Source organism: Coregonus clupeaformis, chromosome 21, assembly GCF_020615455.1.
Source record: "Coregonus clupeaformis isolate EN_2021a chromosome 21, ASM2061545v1, whole genome shotgun sequence".
In the NCBI taxonomy this organism is placed as follows: Eukaryota; Metazoa; Chordata; class Actinopteri; order Salmoniformes; family Salmonidae; genus Coregonus; species Coregonus clupeaformis.
Window position 1 is genome coordinate 21,935,844 of NC_059212.1, and position 17,673 is coordinate 21,953,516.

Here is a 17,673-nt window from a genome sequence, read left to right on the forward strand (position 1 = left end):
TGCAAGTTCTCCCACTTAAAAAGATGAGAGAGGCCTGTAATTTTCATCATAGGTACACGTCAACTATGACAGACAAAATGAGGATTTTTTTTTTTCTCCAGAAAATCACATTGTAGGATTTTTAATGAATTTATTCGCAAATTATGGTGGAAAATAAGTATTTGGTCAATAACAAAAGTTTCTCAATACTTTGTTATATGGTGGTCCTCTGTAGCTCAGCTGGTAGAGCACGGCGCTTGTAACGCCAAGGTAGTGGGTTCGATCCCCGGGACCACCCATACGTAAAAATGTATGCACGCATGACTGTAAGTCGCTTTGGATAAAAGCGTCTGCTAAATGGCATATTATTATATACCCTTTGTAGACAATGACACAGGTCAAACGTTTTCTGTAAGTCTTCACAAGGTTTTCACACACTGTTGCTGGTATTTTGGCCCATTCCTCCATGCAGATCTCCTCTAGAGCAGTGACGTTTTGGGGCTGTCGCTGGGCAACACGGACTTTCAACTCCCTCCAAAGATTTTCTATGGGGTTGAGATCTGGAGACTGGCTAGGCCACTCCAGGACCTTGAAATGCTTCTTACGAAGCCACTCCTTTGTTGCCCGGGCGGTGTGTTTGGGATCATTGTCATACTGAAAGACCCAGCCACGTTTCATCTTCAATGCCCTTGCTGATGGAAGGAGGTTTTCACTCAAAATCTCACGATACATGGCCCCATTCATTCCTTCCTTTACACGGATCAGTCGTCCTGGTCCCTTTGCAGAAAAACAGCCCCAAAGCATGATGTTTCCACCCCCATGCTTCACAGTAGGTATGGTGTTCTTTGGATGCAACTCAGCATTCTTTCTCCTCCAAACACGACGAGTTGAGTTTTTACCAAAAAGTTCTATTTTGGTTTCATCTGACCATATGACATTCTCCCAATCCTCTTCTGGATCATCCAAATGCACTCTAGCAAACTTCAGACGGGCCTGGACATGTACTGGCTTAAGCAGGGGGACACGTCTGGCACTGCAGGATTTGAGTCCCTGGCGACGTAGTGTGTTACTGATGGTAGGCTTTGTTACTTTGGTCCCAGCTCTCTGCAGGTCATTCACTAGGTCCCCCCGTGTGGTTCTGGGATTTTTGCTCACCGTTCTTGTGATCATTTTGACCCCACGGGGTGAGATCTTGCGTGGAGCCCCAGATCGAGGGAGATTATCAGTGGTCTTGTATGTCTTCCATTTCCTAATTATTGCTCCCACAGTTGATTTCTTCAAACCAAGCTGCTTACCTATTGCAGATTCAGTCTTCCCAGCCTGGTGCAGGTCTACAATTTTGTTTCTGGTGTCCTTTGACAGCTTGTTGGTCTTGGCCATAGTGGAGTTTGGAGTGTGACTGTTTGAGGTTGTGGACAGGTGTCTTTTATACTGATAAGTTAAAACAGGTGCCATTAATACAGGTAACGAGTGGAAGACAGAGGAGCCTCTTAAAGAAGAAGTTACAGGTCTGTGAGAGCCAGAAATCTTGCTTGTTTGTAGGTGACCAAATACTTATTTTCCACCATAATTAGCAAATAAATTCATTAAAAATCCTACAATGTGATTTTCTGGAAAAAAATTTCCTCAATTTGTCTGTCATAGTTTACGTGTACCTATGATGAAAATTACAGGCCTCTCTCATCTTTTTAAGTGGGAGAACTTGCACAATTGGTGGCTGACTAAACACTAACATTAATGACATGCGTTTTTCTGGATTTTTTGGTTGTTATTCTGTCTCTCACTGTTCAAATAAACCTACCATTAAAATTATAGACTGATCATTTCTTTGTCAGTGGGCAAACGTACAAAATCAGCAGGGGATCAAATACTTTTTTCCCTCACTGTACCAGCCCAGCATCCTATAAAAGATGACGCGTGTTTAATTGTTTATTATCATATATTAATATTCCATTGTGCCACTTGTGTGTCCCGTCAATTCCAGGTTCCCAAGGTCCAGCCGGTGGCCCTGATCACCAGCCCAGAGGACTCGCAGCACTATGAGGAGGCCAGGCAGTGTGTGGAGGAGCTGGCCCTCTACCTCAAACCCCTCAGCAACACCAGAGGTAACACACACACACACAGAGTGTTGAACCAACTCTGACTCAGGACAATGATGACAATATTATAAATAATTAACAATTCATGAATCACAATAACTGTTTGCAAAAATATTACTTGCTTGCCAAATATTTTTGTAATGGCAATCCTGGTTATAGGTAACAATCCTAAGCATGAACTGCCAACATTATTTGTTAATTGTGGAATTTAAGATACACATTTTTCATAACTATGTAATACGATCGAGGTGAGGGTGATGGAAATGCTTTTGGCGGTTTATCTGCATCTGTTTTGTGGGTGGCACTCTGTGCTCTTTTTGAAGGATTGGTCCCGGTCTCTCAGTGGATCTGGGGGGACGGGGTGGTCTGCCGGGTCACTGGGAGGACAACCCAACTTGGGATGGGGTTTTAGCAGGTGGAATAGTGGAGAACAATTGGAGATTTACTTAGTAGCAATGTGAATATCATGGTACAGCTATATGGACATTCAATCATTATGGTACATTTTAATAGTAAGTTTACAAACATATATTATGATAATAGAATTGGAACTTGTATCTCATTATGGTGAAATAATGTAATGGCTTAGCAGATGATAAAAGTATTTACCTGGCTAAAAGAGAAGAAATATATATATTGTTTACATTAAACTCATTCAACAATTTATGTTGAAATATATTTCTCTGATTGGCAAAGAAATTGAAAAGGGGTGATGATATTAACAGTAATTTTGATCCGAATGTGCTAATTGTCCAAACAGATCTGCAAGGTAAATTTATTATTTTAAATATATTATTTGGCCATAAACAGATTAATGAGCACAATCTATACGGTCCAAATAATGATGATCCACGCTTCTTTGAAAATGTATATAGTAATTTATCAAACCTACAAGCAATACAATACTCTATTATGATGGGTTCACCTTCCAAAAGGACAACGACCCTAAGCACACAGCCCAGACAACGCAGGAGTGGCTTCGGGGCAAGTCTCTGAATGTCCTTGAGTGGCCCAGCCAGAGCCCGGACTTAAACCCGATTTGAACATCTCTGGAGAGACCTGAAATTATCTGTGCAGCAATGCTCCACATCCAACCTGATAGAGCTTGGGAGGCTCTGCAGAGAAGAATGGGAAAAACTCCCCAAATACAGGTGTGCTAAGCTTGTAGCATCATACTCAAGGAAACTTGAGGCTGTAATCACTGCCAAAGGTGCTTCAACAAAGTACTGAGTAAAGGGTCTGAATACTTATGTAAATGTCATATTTCTAAAAACCTGTTTTTTGCTTTGTCATTGTGTGTAGATTGATGATGAGGGTGAAAAAACTATTCATTCAATTTCAGAATAAGGCTGTAACGTAACAAAATGTGGAAAAAGTCAAGGCGTCTGAACACTTTCCATGTCTACTTAGTATGTCTAAGCTGGAAGTAGAAGCCTAAGTGTTGTTGTCCATTAGTTTACTCCAATTAGGGGAGGGGTTGTAGGTTTAGGGAAAATAATAAAGGAAAATATATTTAAAAGAGATTATATGATTATTTTTTTTTAACAAAATAAATGCGGTATTGGAAATGATGCGGACAATTACATTGCTAATTAACAATTACACAAGCTACAATCTATCTGCAATAAAAAAAATAATTAAAAACATTTCATGGTGTCTCTCTCTCTTCCCCCCCAACCTCCTTCCCTTCCTCCCTCCGTCTCTCACCAGGGGTGGGTCTGAGCAGCACGACCCTGAGTATGCTGAGTCGACCCATGCAGAGGAAGCTGGTGACCCTGGTCCACTGTCAGCTGGTGGAGGAGGAGGGCCGGGTGCGGGCCATGAGGGCAGCTAGGTCTCTGGGGGAGCGCACGGTCACAGAGCTCATCCTGCAGCACCAGAACCCCCAGCAATTGTCATCCAATTTGTGGGCCGCCGTCCGGGCCAGGGGCTGCCAGTTCTTGGGCCCAGGTAGGATGAGATTAAGTTTACACACACACACCCGCCTTGACTATACCAGCATTTCTCAAACCTCTCCTCGGAGACCCCTAGCCATTCCATTTTCCAGTTCATCTACTCCGTAGCAAACTCCCAGATCATCCAGAACTAATCCTCAAGCTCTTGACTAGTTGAATCACTGCTAGTTCAGGACGACAGCAAATGTGTGAAACATCTGGGGGTCCCCAAGGATAGGTTAGAGAAACTTTGTCTTATACAATGGCATTTACTAGTTTAAATGTTTGTATGTTGTCAAACTTGCATACATGTCTTCTCAAATGCTGTGGGTGTGCTTGTGGTCTAAACCCACTCGTGTTCTCCCTCCCAGCCATGCAGGAGGAGGCTTTGAAGCTGGTGCTGCTGGCTCTGGAGGAAGGCTCAGCCCTGTCCAGGAAGGTCCTGGTACTGTTTGTGGTCCAGCGGCTGGAGCCACGCTTCCCCCAGGCCTCCAAAACCAGCATAGGCCACGTGGTGCAACTCCTTTACAGGGCCTCCTGCTTTAAGGTAGGTCTGACTCTACCTACACACCCAAACACACATACACGGTTCTAAGAGCTGGTTCTTGTTCATTTGGCGCAAAGCGGAAGAAAGCGGTCACAAAACGGAGTGAAATGGAGAGGTACCATCTAAAGTTCTTCAATAAGAAACACTTTTGTTTTCCGTTGCATAGTGTTTTGGAACGTTTGCTTCAGTGTGCTCCAATGAATATGACCCAGCATAGGACACGTGGTTCACAAACATGTTTTGGGCTATGACCTCCCTAAAATTCTCAAAACCATCTGTAACCAATCAGTAGATCCTGACCCAATATTTTTCGGGAACTCTAACCTAGGTGACCAAGCGTGACGAGGACTCGTCGCTGATGCAGCTGAAGGAGGAGTTCCGGACGTACGAGGCACTGCGGCGCGAACACGACTCCCAGATTGTCCAGATCGCCATGGAGGGCGGCCTCCGCATCGCCCCTGACCAGTGGTCCTCCCTGCTCTATGGGGACCAGTCACACAAGTCCCACATGCAGTCCATCATCGACAAGGTATCTGTGTGTGTCTTCGACAAGGTGTCTGCGTCTGTTTGCGTCTATATGTTACTAGTCCTAGAAGTAGCTGTCACATACGTCGTACAGTCCATTATCAACAAGGTGTTTGAGTCAGTTACACATTCACAAAAATCCCACATTCACTCATGTAAACATCTACTTATCAGTTTGTGTATTTGTCTATATAACTGTCTGTGTGCACACATGAAACCACAAAATAGCCATTGTAGTAATCTTCCACTAAAGGAGCACCACTCTGATCCTTCACAATAGAAAACATGTTATTTCAAACAATGCTGATAAGATAAAGCAGAACAGGAATGATCATATCCACTCAAAAACTGGTAGAAAATCCAGGTTCAGGCACTCAAATGCTGATAGGATTTACATTAATATCCCGTGTTAATGCCCCCCCCCCCCTAGTTGCAGACGCCGGCTTCGTTTGCCCAGAGCGTCCAGGAGTTGACCATCGCCCTGCAGAGGACGGGCGACCCCGCCAACCTTAACCGCCTTCGACCACACCTGGAGCTCCTGGCCAACATCGACCCTAGCCCCGGTGAGAGAGAGACGCTGGCTCGCATGCACATTTACACACCCCAATCAGAGCTAAAGCTTGAGAATTATGCATGCAACAGAAGATGGTATTCGAACCACAGACGCACCAGGGCTGCCTTTCTGCATTCAAAATTGTTCTCTAACTCTTCTGTTTTTGTGTTGTCCGCATTATGGGACTAAATGGCTGAAAGCATTACCAGGAACTTGGCCGAGCTATTGCATTCCCCTTTAGTAAACTGCCTCTCCCATCAATCCTATTAGCCAACGTTCAATCTTTTGAGAATAAAATTGACGATTTAAGATTACGGTTATCCTACCAACGGGACATTAAAAACTGTAATATCTTATGTTTCACGGAGTCGTGGCTGAACGACAACAATGATAACATTCAGCTAGCAGGCTATACGCTACATCGGCAGGACAGAACGGCAGACTCTGGTAAGACAAGGGGTGGCGGTCTCTGTATATTTGTAAACAACAGCTGGTGCACAAAATCAAATACTAAGGAAGTCTCGAGGTTTTGCTCGCCTGAGGTAGAGTATCTTATGATAAGCTGTAGACCACACTATTTACCAAGAGAGTTTTCATCTATATTTTTCATAGCTGTCTATTTACCACCACAAACCAATGCTGGCATTAAGATTGCACTGAATGAGTTGTACAAGGCCATTAATCAACAGGAAAACGCTCATCCAGATGCAGCGCTCCTAGTAGCCGGGGACTTTAATGCAGGGAAACTTAAATCCGTTCTACCTAATTTCTACCAGCATGTTAAATGTGCAACCAGAGGGAAAAAAACTCTAGACCACCTTTACTCCACACACAGAGACGCATACAAAGCTCTCCCTCGCCCACCATTTGGCAAATCTGACCATAACTCTATCCTCCTGATTCCTGCTTATAAGCAAAAACTGAAGCAGGAAGCACCAGTGATTCGGTTAATAAAAAAGTGGTCAGATGACGCAGATGCTAAGCTACAGGACTGTTTTGCTAGCACAGACTGGAACATGTTCCGGGGATTCTTCAGACAGCATTGAGGAGTACACCACATCAGTCACTGGCTTCATCAATAAGTGCATCGATGATGTCGTCCCCACAGTGACCGTACGTACATACCCCAACCAGAAGCCATGGATTACAGGAAACATCCGCACTGAGCTAAAGGGTAGAGCTGCCGCTTTCAAGGAGCGGGACTCTAACCCGGACGCTTATAAGAAATCCCGCTATGACCTCCGACGAACCATCAAACAGGCAAAGAGTCAATACAGGTCTAAGATTGAATCATACTACACTGGCTCTGACGCTCGTCGGATGTGGCAGGGCTTGAAAACTATTACAGACTACAAAGGGAAGCACAGCCGCGAGCTGCCCAGTGACACAAGCCTACCAGACGAGCTAAACCACTTCTATGCTCGCTTCGAGGCAAGCAACACTGAAGCATGCATGAGAGCACCAGCTGTTCCGGACGACTATGTGATCACGCTCTCCGTAGTCGATGTGAGTAAGACTTTTAAGCAGGTCAACATTCACAAGGCCGCAGGGCCAGACGGATTACCAGGACGTGTACTCCGAGCATGTGCTGACCAACTGGCAAGTGTCTTCACTGACATTTTCAACATGTCCCTGACTGAGTCTGTAATACCAACATGTTTCAAGCAGACCACCATAGTCCCCGTGCCCAAGAACTCTAAGATAACCTGCCTAAATGACTACCGACCCGTAGCACTGACGTCTGTAGCCATGAAGTGCTTTGAAAGACTGGTCATGGCTCACATCAACAGCATAATCCCAGAAACCCTAGACCCACTCCAATTTGCATACCGCCCCAACAGATCCACAGATGATGCAATCTCTATCGCACTCCACACTGCCCTTTCCCACCTGGACAAGAGGAACACCTACGTGAGAATGCTATTCATTGACTACAGCTCAGCATTCAACACCATAGTGCCCTCTAAGCTCATCACTAAGCTAAGGATCCTGGGACTAAACACCTCCCTCTGCAACTGGATCCTGGACTTCCTGACGGGCCGCCCCCAGGTGGTAAGGGTAGGTAACAACACATCTGCCACACTGATCCTCAACACGGGGGCCCCTCAGGGGTGCGTGCTCAGTCCCCTCCTGTACTCTCTGTTCACCCATGACTGCATGGCCAGGCACGACTCCAACACCATCATTAAGTTTGCCGACGACACAACAGTGGTAGGCCTGATCACCGACAACGATGAGACAGCCTATAGGGAGGAGGTCAGAGATCTGGCCGTGTGGTGCCAGGACAACAACCTCTCCCTCAACGTGACCAAGACAAAGGAGATGATTGTGGACTACAGGAAAAAAAAGAGGACTGAGCACGCCCCCATTCTCATCGACGGGGCTGTAGTGGAACAGGTTGAGAGCTTCAAGTTCCTTGGTGTCCACATCACCAACGAACTATCATGGTCCAAACACACCAAGACAGTCGTGAAGAGGGCACGACAAAGCCTATTCCCCCTCAGGAGACTAAAAAGATTTGGCATGGGTCCTCAGATCCTCAAAATTCTACAGCTGCACCATCGAGAGCATCCTGACTGGTTGCATCACCGCCTGGTATGGCAACTGCTTGGCCTCTGACCGCAAGGCACTACAGAGGGTAGTGCGTACGGCCCAGTACATCACTGGGGCAAAGCTCCCTGCCATCCAGGACCTCTATACCAGGCGGTGTCAGAGGAAGGCCCTCAAAATTGTCAGACTCCAGCCACCCTAGTCATAGACTGTTCTCTCTGCTACCGCACGGCAAGCGGTACCGGAGTGCCAAGTCTAGGTCCAAAAGACTTCTCAACAGCTTCTACCCCCCAAGCCATAAGACTCCTGAACAGCTAATCATGGCTACCCGGACTATTTGCACTGCCCCCCCACCCCATCCTTTTTACGCTGCTGCTACTCTGTTAAGTATTTATGCATAGTCACTTTAACTCTACCCACATGTACATATTACCTCAACTACCTCAACTAGCCGGTGCCCCCGCACATTGACTCTGCAACGGTACCCCCCTGTATATATAGCCTCCCTACTGTCACTTTATTTTACTGTATATATAGCCTCCCTACTGTCACTTTATTTGACTTCTGCTCTTTTTTTTCAACACTTTTTTTTGTTGTTGTTTTATTCTTACTTTTTTTGTTTAAAATAAATGCACTGTTGGTTAAGGGCTGTAAGTAAGCATTTCACTGTAATGTCTGCACCTGTTGTATTCGGCGCATGTGACCAATAAAATTTGATTTGATTTGATTTTTCGGTCCCATCAAATCCTCGAAGGGCAGGGAACAAGGGCATAGGGGAGGGAGTTATCTCAAACGTTCTCGAATTAAATGCAGCCCAGTACTTTCCATTAGTTAAGTGGTAAAGAATCAATCAATCAGTGTAGAACAGGTTGGGTGTGTTTGTGAGCTGCACGTGGATATAGTCAGGGAGAAGGAGAAGTTGTCCAATGTTATCATATTGATTCAAATAGGCATGACTCATTGGCCCTTATGACTCATCTCAAACATGGGTTTTGACTATCTGTCATTCCAATCATGGTTAAGTACCATTTCATTGACTCACTTTTGTTTAAGAGCCCTTTAAGCAGTAACCTATGTATGAAAGATAGGGAGTGTAGGCAGCACAATTCAGATCTTTTGCCAATTATTTGCATATCTGGTACCCATCTGATATTTTTCCTCATGTTTAACCACATGATTTATTCCACCTGCATATGTGGATCTAAATCCTGATACAAACCCGATCCTCCATTTGCGACCTCTGTCTGCACGCTCAGATAAGATCATTTTGCTCTGAAGTGTTTTTGTTGTTCTTTGCACATGACCTGTCGTTACCATGACAACAGTGACAGGAAATGAGATTTGCATCGGTGTGCTACTTCAGAGGATACATCAGTGTGAATGTGCAAATCTGATATGGGTCACATGTAAATCTGAGTGTGGACAGTCAGAAAAAAAGATTGGATATGGAAAGAAAATCAGATTTGGGTTCTTAGTGGCTGTGTAAACACAGCCGTATTGTCATATGTGTGTGTGACCCCTCTTTTTTCAGTCAGCTTTCTTATTACTTTTAACTAGGCTAGTACTGATAGAGAGAAGACCTGTGTTCTATCAGGTGGGGCCTATATAAGGGCATAACATTTACTTTTTGGTCCACAAGCTGCTGTGGCAGGTAGATTTAAAAAATCTACCAGCCACTCAGATTTTTAACCAGATATTTTCCCACTAAAATTACACCAACACAAAAAGATGGCGGATGAGCAAGCTTTGTAATGTTTCTAAAACAATAAATGTATTACTAGTAAGAAGTAATGTGGTATATTGATTAATAAAAAAATGTGACCTAAGTCTTTTAACCAAAATATGACAGATGAGACAAATGTTCACCTGCCCCTTTAAGGGCAGAAGGTTACCGTGGTAACGCGGCTCCTCATGTTTGTGCCTGTGAGATTGAATCTGACTAGTAGAAGGGTTGTCTTCCCTTCCCTAACAGTTGAAACTCAAACATAGAAAAATAACTTGGCTTGTGAACAAAACAATATAAATAAAAGAAAATAAATAAAAATGAATCTTTTGCTCAGCTCTAAACGTGTGCATAGCTGCCAGCGAGGCAGTGTTGCAGCGCGAGGTGGAATAGGCTGTATAGGATTCGTAGTTCTTTGACTTTGTGCGATTTAATTGACCAGCTATGAAAAAAAATATATATATATATATATATATATATATATATATATATATATATATATATATATATATATATATATATATATATATATATATATATATATATATATATATATATATATATATATATATATATATACACACACACACACACACACACAGTGGGGAGAACAAGTATTTGATACACTGCCGATTTTGCAGGTTTTCCTACTTACAAAGCATGTAGAGGTCTGTAATTTTTTATCATAGGTACACTTCAACTGTGAGAGACGGAATCTAAAACAAAAATCCAGAAAATCACTATGACTTTTAAGTAATTAATTTGCACCCTCTGGGTCTCTAGATGCCCCCCCTCCCACGTGGGAGCAGCTGGAGAAGGGTCTGGTGGCGGTGAAGACGGTGGTCCACGGCCTGGTGGACTTCATCCAGAACCACAGCAAGAAGGGAGCTGACCCACAGCAGGTACCATAGCTCACCCTCCGGCTCACTATGGCTGATCACTCTACAGCAGCCTTAAAGTATGAGTCATGACCCAAAGTGGGACGCGACATGCCAGAGAAAATAATATATATACATTGCCTTCAGAAAATATTCATACCCCTTGACTTATTCCATATTTTGTTGTGTTACAGATTTTGAACTTCTGAGTGATAGGAACCTTTTTTATCCTAAAACACTCCCCAGTCCTTATCGATTACAAGCATACCCATAACATGACTCAACCACCACCACGCTTGAAAATATGGAGAGTGGTACTCAATAATGTGTTTTATTGGATATGCCCCAAACATAATACTTTGTATTTAGGACAAAAAGTGAATATCGATGCCACATTTTTTGCAGTATTACTTTAGTGCTTTGTTGCAAACTGGATGCATGTTTTGGAATATATATCTAAAGTGTAATTAATAACCTCACCATGCTCAAAGGGATATTCGATGTCCTTTCTACTAATTGGTGTGCCCTTCATTGCAAGGCATTGGAAAACCTCCCAGGTCTTTGTGGTTAAATCTGTTTGGAATTCACTGCTCGACTGAGGGACCTTACAATTATCTGTATGTGTGGGGTACGGAGATGAGGTAGTCATTCAAAAACATATTAAACACTATGCAACTTATTATGTGACATGTTATGCACATTTTTACTTCTGAACTTATTTAGGCTTGCCATAACACAGGGGTTGAATACTTATTGACTCAAGACATTTCAGCTTATCATTTGTAAGTAATTTGTAAAAATGGAGGAACATAATTCCACTTTGACGTTATGTGTGTAGGCCAGTAACAAAATCTAAATGTAATCAATATAAAATGCAGGCTGTAACACAACAGAATGTGGAAAAAGTCAAGGGGTGTGGCTACTTTCTGAAGGTACTGTATAGAGTAATAGAAATGTCGCTTTTAGGTGCAAGGTTCCAAAATGTAATGTACATCCCAATTTTACTATAGATTGCCCTTTCAAGTTTCAAATATGTGACAAAACTGACATTGGCAAAAATGGATGTGATATGTATAGGTGTTTCAAAATCTACTTCTCACTATGAGGCCAATAGTGACTTTAAAACAGAGTTTAATGACTGTGATAGGAGAAACTGAGGATGGATCAACAACATTGTAGTTACTCCACAATACTAACCTATTTGACAGAGTGAAAAGAAGGAAGCCTGTAGAGAACAAAAATATTCCAAAACATGGATCCTGTTTGCAACAAGGCACTAAAGTAATACTGCAGAACATCTCAATTTAATTCATTTTGAATTCAGGCTGTAACACAATGTGGAATCTTTCTGAAGGCACTAGGTTTCCATCCAATTAGGGACAGATTTTCAGGCAAATCATCTAAAATATGCATATTTTCCCACCAGTGGTGTGTTTCCACCAAATGGACTTGTTGCGTATATAAATCAGTACGTGATGATGTGAGTGCACACAATGTACTTTTTTACTTCATTTTTCATGTACTGAATACAAATCTAAAGTGCAATGTGTTTCCATCGCATTTTCAACTCTACTGATAGTTTTGTCACAAACTGTTGCGTTAAATAGCAAATGTGCCTACTCTGGTCTTGGCACTTGCGCTCTAGCCCACAGCTCGCCGATACAGTGCAGGTAGGCTAGTCTACACGATGAGGTTATTATGGGTAAGAGTGAGAATATTTGTATTTGTCAAACGGCACTTAAGCATCGATCATCATGTCACCAGAATAAAACTCTCTATTTATTGGAAGTTCATAACTTATTTAATCTGCAGCCTAATAAACTACATGGTTTCCCGAGTCGTAGTGTGAGGACCACACACCATATTATCGCGTGACTCCAAGTTTACTTCGATATGATGGTTATTATAACAATTTATGCGCATAAATGCATTTCCACTGCCATTTCTCACAAAAAGATCCCACCATGTCGAACAAACAAATTATCTGTGGCATGTATAAAATTCTACTGAAACTTCCTGTTTCCATCACAGCTATCGCATAAAAACTGTGACTGGAAACGCGGTTACTCTAACACATTTTTCTCTCTCTTCAGCCCCCCCAGCACAGTAAGTACAAGACTTACATGTGTCGGGATATGAAGCAGAAGGGAGGCTGTCCCCGAGGAGCCAGCTGTACCTTCGCCCACTCTCAGGAGGAGCTGGAGAAGTAAGTCTCCTTCAGAAATATAAACACAACCACCACCCTTTTGATTGAAATGGAATGGCACAAACTCTGCCCTCTTTCCCATTTAAATCAAAACACCTAAACATATTCTGCTCTGATAACCTCATTCTGAGTTTGATAGTTATCATTTGTATGCCACGGTTTTAAAACTTCTTCCCCTTGGTGTAGATATTTGTATTTAAAAATCTACAGTAGGATAACTTTTCTGTTTTATAGCTACTGTAAAATTACTGTATTTTGTGTTTATAGCAAGCCACCAAGGCCAGAAGTATAACTATTTTCTGTTCGTAGGTACCGTAAAATGAACAAGCGTTTGGTAGCTCGCCTCCCCGGCTCATCTAGCCTGCTGTCTGACGACGGACTCTCTCTGGACATGGGGGTGACCCGGAAACCCTCGCCCCTCACCAACGGCTCAGCCGTACCCTCTATGCCCCAGCTCATCGCTCGTGGCACTGACCTCGTGACCTACAACCTGTTGCGCAAGCCCAAGATGGACGGTGGGAGCAACAGCGCCCCGGGATCACCCCCTGACTCGTAAGTGGGAAACCCCTCCTTTCAGCCAACCTTATATCTATTTGGTTAATCTGTTTTGTAACAGAATACAATGTGTGTTTTTAGCAACAACAAAAAAAGTTAAATAAACATCTGTTTTAATTGACGCAAAAACTTGATTGATTCATGTAGCATTGTATCCAGCACTCTCACTCTGTTTTTCTATCCTCAGTCTGGACTCTGGGCCCAAACAAGGGTACCCCCATGCCATTGGCTACTCCAGGGGGCCAGGCGACCACATGTCCATGCCCAAACAGATGCCCGGTAGCGTGGTGCCCCAGATGTACCCCCAGCAGCAGCTACCTGAGATGTACTACTCCGACTCTCGCCCCCCGCCCTCTGCTTCGCAGTACGAGCCCTCGCAGTATCCCCAAGGTGAGGCTGCTAAACGCTTGTTTTCTACTGTTGAAACATTTTGATGTTTCTATGTCGTGTTTTTACTTTCAATCAAATGCCTCTGAAAGTTATGAGTGCGTTCAATGATGATTGCGTTTTGAACATATGATATTGCTCAATGACCAATATTAAACAAAAAAGTGTGAAGACAATCAACATGTCAACATTTCCCCCTCGCCCCACAGGTTACCCCTACCAGCAGCCCCCCCAGTACGCCCCCCAGCGCTACATCCGCAACCCCCCTCCCCCCGGCGACCCCGCCGGACCCCCCTACCAGGACCCCGGCTACGGCCCACCCGATCGCCCTTACCCGGCCCCCCACTCGGGCCCTCCCTTTTCCTACCCTCCCCCACCCCACTATGACACCCGGGGCCGCCACGGCCCTTACCCCGGCCCCCCTCCTCCCCCTCAGCCCTACCCCTCGCAGAGGGACGACATGGTCCGGATGAGCCCCGCGCCCCTGGAAGGGCCCCCCTACCACCAGGAGCAGGCTGCCAGGGAGAGGTTCCCCCCAGAGGGATACTACCCACCGGTGGCCCAGCCCCAAACCATGAGGACCTACGTCAGGGTAAGTTTGGTTCCTTCACAGTGGTCAGCAACACTGGTCCCGGAGAGTTACAAGGTAAATAGGCTTTTGGTCCAGGCCAGCAGTAAAACCTTATTCAACCAGTCCAAGGTCTTGATGAGCAGTTGATCACTTGAATCTGGGTGTGTTAGCACTGGGCTCAGCAAAAAGCTAGCAAACCATTTATCACTCCAGGTTGGTGACCATTGGTGAACATACACACTGACTACTATGCAGTTATTGTCTTATGACTCATAAGCTATGAGCTGCATCTCCCTCGAGTTATACATTTATGTCGTTAGAAGTTGTCCAGAAGATGATGATGGTGTGCATTTTTATGTGTGGCACTAATCAAGAAAAAAAAGATATACTGTATATAGTTTAGTGTCATTATGGAAATATTGAGTAGTTGTCTCATGAACTGTGTCCCGAGGTGAGTTAACGAGGCCGCTCCTCCCAGCCCACCCTGGACTACCTGTACTTTAAATGTCATTGTAACTAATCATTATAAATGTTGTCCTGTGGTTTGTTAGGAGCAGTACGGGCGCTCCTCCCAGCCCAGCCTAGACTACCTGCACCACCGCCGTAAGGAGCTGATGGCCCAGCTGGAGGAGAGGAAGGTCATCTCTCCCCCACCCTTCGCTGCTTCGCCCACCCTCCCTCACACCTTCCCCAGCGACTACCCCCAAGAGGTGAGGACCCACACACACCGTATGTCATTCAGGGTCAACACACACGAGTCAGTTTTGCCTGGTCCAGTAACAAACTGTTAAGTGACAAGTGTTGGCCTTCAAAGCTCCCCACTGGGAGTTTTAATGTCATGCCATTATCTAATTGGGAAGTGAAACTACTGTCTATTTATAACAGTTTAAAAACAGGGCTTCTGATGCTGTTAGCGATGACCCTGTTTCAGTAAAATTCGAACTTTTATATTATTCCGCCCTGTATACACTTTTCTAAAATGCCTATGTTTTAGCACGTTTAAATGCTGTTTCCTAGTTAGCATGGGTATACAAGTAACTTGCTAACACACCTGTGTCTGTCTCCACAGTATGGGGAGGAGAGCTCCAAAGCCTTTGGGAAGTACAGGGAGCCGGACTACGCGGGCCAGTACTCTCCCTGGTCCTGTGACACCATCGTCTCCTACATCGGCACCAAGGACTCCAAGCCCAAAGACGTCATGGCGCCCGGCGCCATGGAGATGATGGTGAGTGACAGGTGGAATAGTGCCGGTGGGTCTTAGTGAGACGGTATGTGTCTGAAAGTGTTACTGGTTCAGATGTCACAGGAACAATGTTGTGCTTTTGGAGGATTTTAGCAGTCAGTTACATGAGCTCTATTGTTCCTCGTCTCTTCCTCTCTTTTCATCTCTTATTTCTTCACCTTTCTCTCCCCTATTACTTATTGTCCTTCGCTTTGGTTGAGAGCGTCTGTTAAATGGCTAAATTGTTCATTGCCCCTCTGCCTTTCGCTCTCATTTTCCTCTCTTCTTCCCCAGCTTTCTCCCTCTCCATTGTTAATGGTTGTATTTCACTCTGGATGAGAGCGTCTGTTAAATGGCTACATTTTAGAATGTGCCCCTGTGCTCTAACCGTCTCTCTCAACCCTCCCTTTTATTTATTTCTCTACCTCATCTGTTTGTAGAATGACTCTCTGTTAAATTAAGGGCCTGTTACTGACTAAATAAGGGGCCTGCTAAATGATCGTTGTAAATTGTCCCCTCTTCCCCCCTCTGTCTTTAGAATGTGGACGGTAAAGGTAGGCGGGGGGAGCCCTCCATGGAGGCCCAGGTCAGGCGGGGGACGGAGGTGAAGGACGACGACCCCATCATCCCCTTCGGCCCCCAGCCCACTGTGTCGCGCTTCGGGGCCATCTCACGCACCTCCAAGACAGGCTACCAGACGACAGGCCCCATGCAGGCCTCCGCCCAGGGACACAACCCCAAGCACATGGCCATAGCCGGTAAGGTTACTCGCACTTTCAACTTTACTTTGGCAATTCACTGTCAACACCTTCATCAGGGTCGTGTTCATTAAGCACCAAACAGAAGGAAACAGGGATAGACTACCTGGACTTAAAGGGATAGTTCACCCAAATTACAATATGACATATTGGTTTCCTAACCCTGTAAGCAGTCTATGGACAAGGTATGACCGCCAGCCATGCTTTGGTTTTATTTACCTGGCACTGTTTCCAAATGCTAACATTTTAGCATTTGTGGCACAAATCCTATTCATGTCATGGACCGATATTAGCATTTTTCGCACATCATGTCCAAATCATCCGAAAGTCTCATTGTTTGTGAAGCTCATCAGTCACTTATAAAATGATTTGAACATGATGCATAAAAAATGGTATTATCGGTCCCATGACTTTAATGGGACTTGTGCCAGGTAACCTAAACCAAAGCATGGATTGCTGGCATACCCTGTCCATAGGCTGCTAACAGGTTAAGGACACAAGTCATTTTGTAATGTGGGTGACCTATCCCTTTAAAGAACACTTAATTTCGCTTTCAGTTGCAAAATGTTTTCCGTTGCGTGCCTCAATGGATAGGACCCAGAGTTTAACCATGTTTCTAAGACATGATTGGTGGTTAACGTGTCGTTGTCCCGCCAACAGCGGAGTACTCCTATGGGAACCACGGAGGCTGGGGCGGAGCCTCCTACCCCTCCCACCAGACTGGCTCCTCCTCTCAGGGACACTTCAGTGAAAGGTACGGCAAACACTCCTCTCATCCATCCATCCATTTATCCATCTTCTCATCAATCACTCAATCACTCATTCACTCCTTCCATCTATTAATGCATATTTATCAGTAATACTGATGGTTCTCTTCTCTCTCTCAGGCTGCCTATGCCAACTCAGGACAGAGAGCAGCTGAAGACTGAGCTCCAACAGGTCAACCAGCAGATCAACCAACAGTCCCAGATCCACGGCATGGAGGTGTGTATACACACACAGACACACACACAGAGATGGGACAAACACTTGTAATACTCATATGTAGACACCCTCAACCAGAATCCAGGACTGGCAACATCATTTTGTATTGAAATCAATTGAGGCAAAAACCTAGATTTTTTTTGGGTGCGGGGCATCGGAGCTTGTAAGTAATGGTAGAGAAGGGGTTAGTAGTAGGAAAAAG

The 17,673-nt window shown here is 44.5% G+C and overlaps 1 protein-coding gene across 1 annotated transcript in view; it reads left to right on the top strand.

The window, feature by feature from the left end:
- Positions 1 to 17,673, top strand: part of LOC121535080 (roquin-1) — a 40,732-nt gene that overhangs the window by 14,876 nt on the left and 8,183 nt on the right. The window contains exons 3-17 of the mRNA XM_041841786.2: positions 1,964 to 2,084; positions 3,789 to 4,028; positions 4,384 to 4,559; positions 4,888 to 5,088; positions 5,515 to 5,647; positions 10,694 to 10,812; positions 12,882 to 12,994; positions 13,304 to 13,546; positions 13,737 to 13,939; positions 14,146 to 14,528; positions 15,059 to 15,217; positions 15,577 to 15,732; positions 16,268 to 16,487; positions 17,148 to 17,241; positions 17,375 to 17,471. Of these exons, the coding sequence (XP_041697720.2) occupies positions 1,964 to 2,084; positions 3,789 to 4,028; positions 4,384 to 4,559; positions 4,888 to 5,088; positions 5,515 to 5,647; positions 10,694 to 10,812; positions 12,882 to 12,994; positions 13,304 to 13,546; positions 13,737 to 13,939; positions 14,146 to 14,528; positions 15,059 to 15,217; positions 15,577 to 15,732; positions 16,268 to 16,487; positions 17,148 to 17,241; positions 17,375 to 17,471 (2,658 nt within the window). The remainder of the gene's footprint in view (positions 1 to 1,963; positions 2,085 to 3,788; positions 4,029 to 4,383; positions 4,560 to 4,887; positions 5,089 to 5,514; positions 5,648 to 10,693; positions 10,813 to 12,881; positions 12,995 to 13,303; positions 13,547 to 13,736; positions 13,940 to 14,145; positions 14,529 to 15,058; positions 15,218 to 15,576; positions 15,733 to 16,267; positions 16,488 to 17,147; positions 17,242 to 17,374; positions 17,472 to 17,673) is intronic.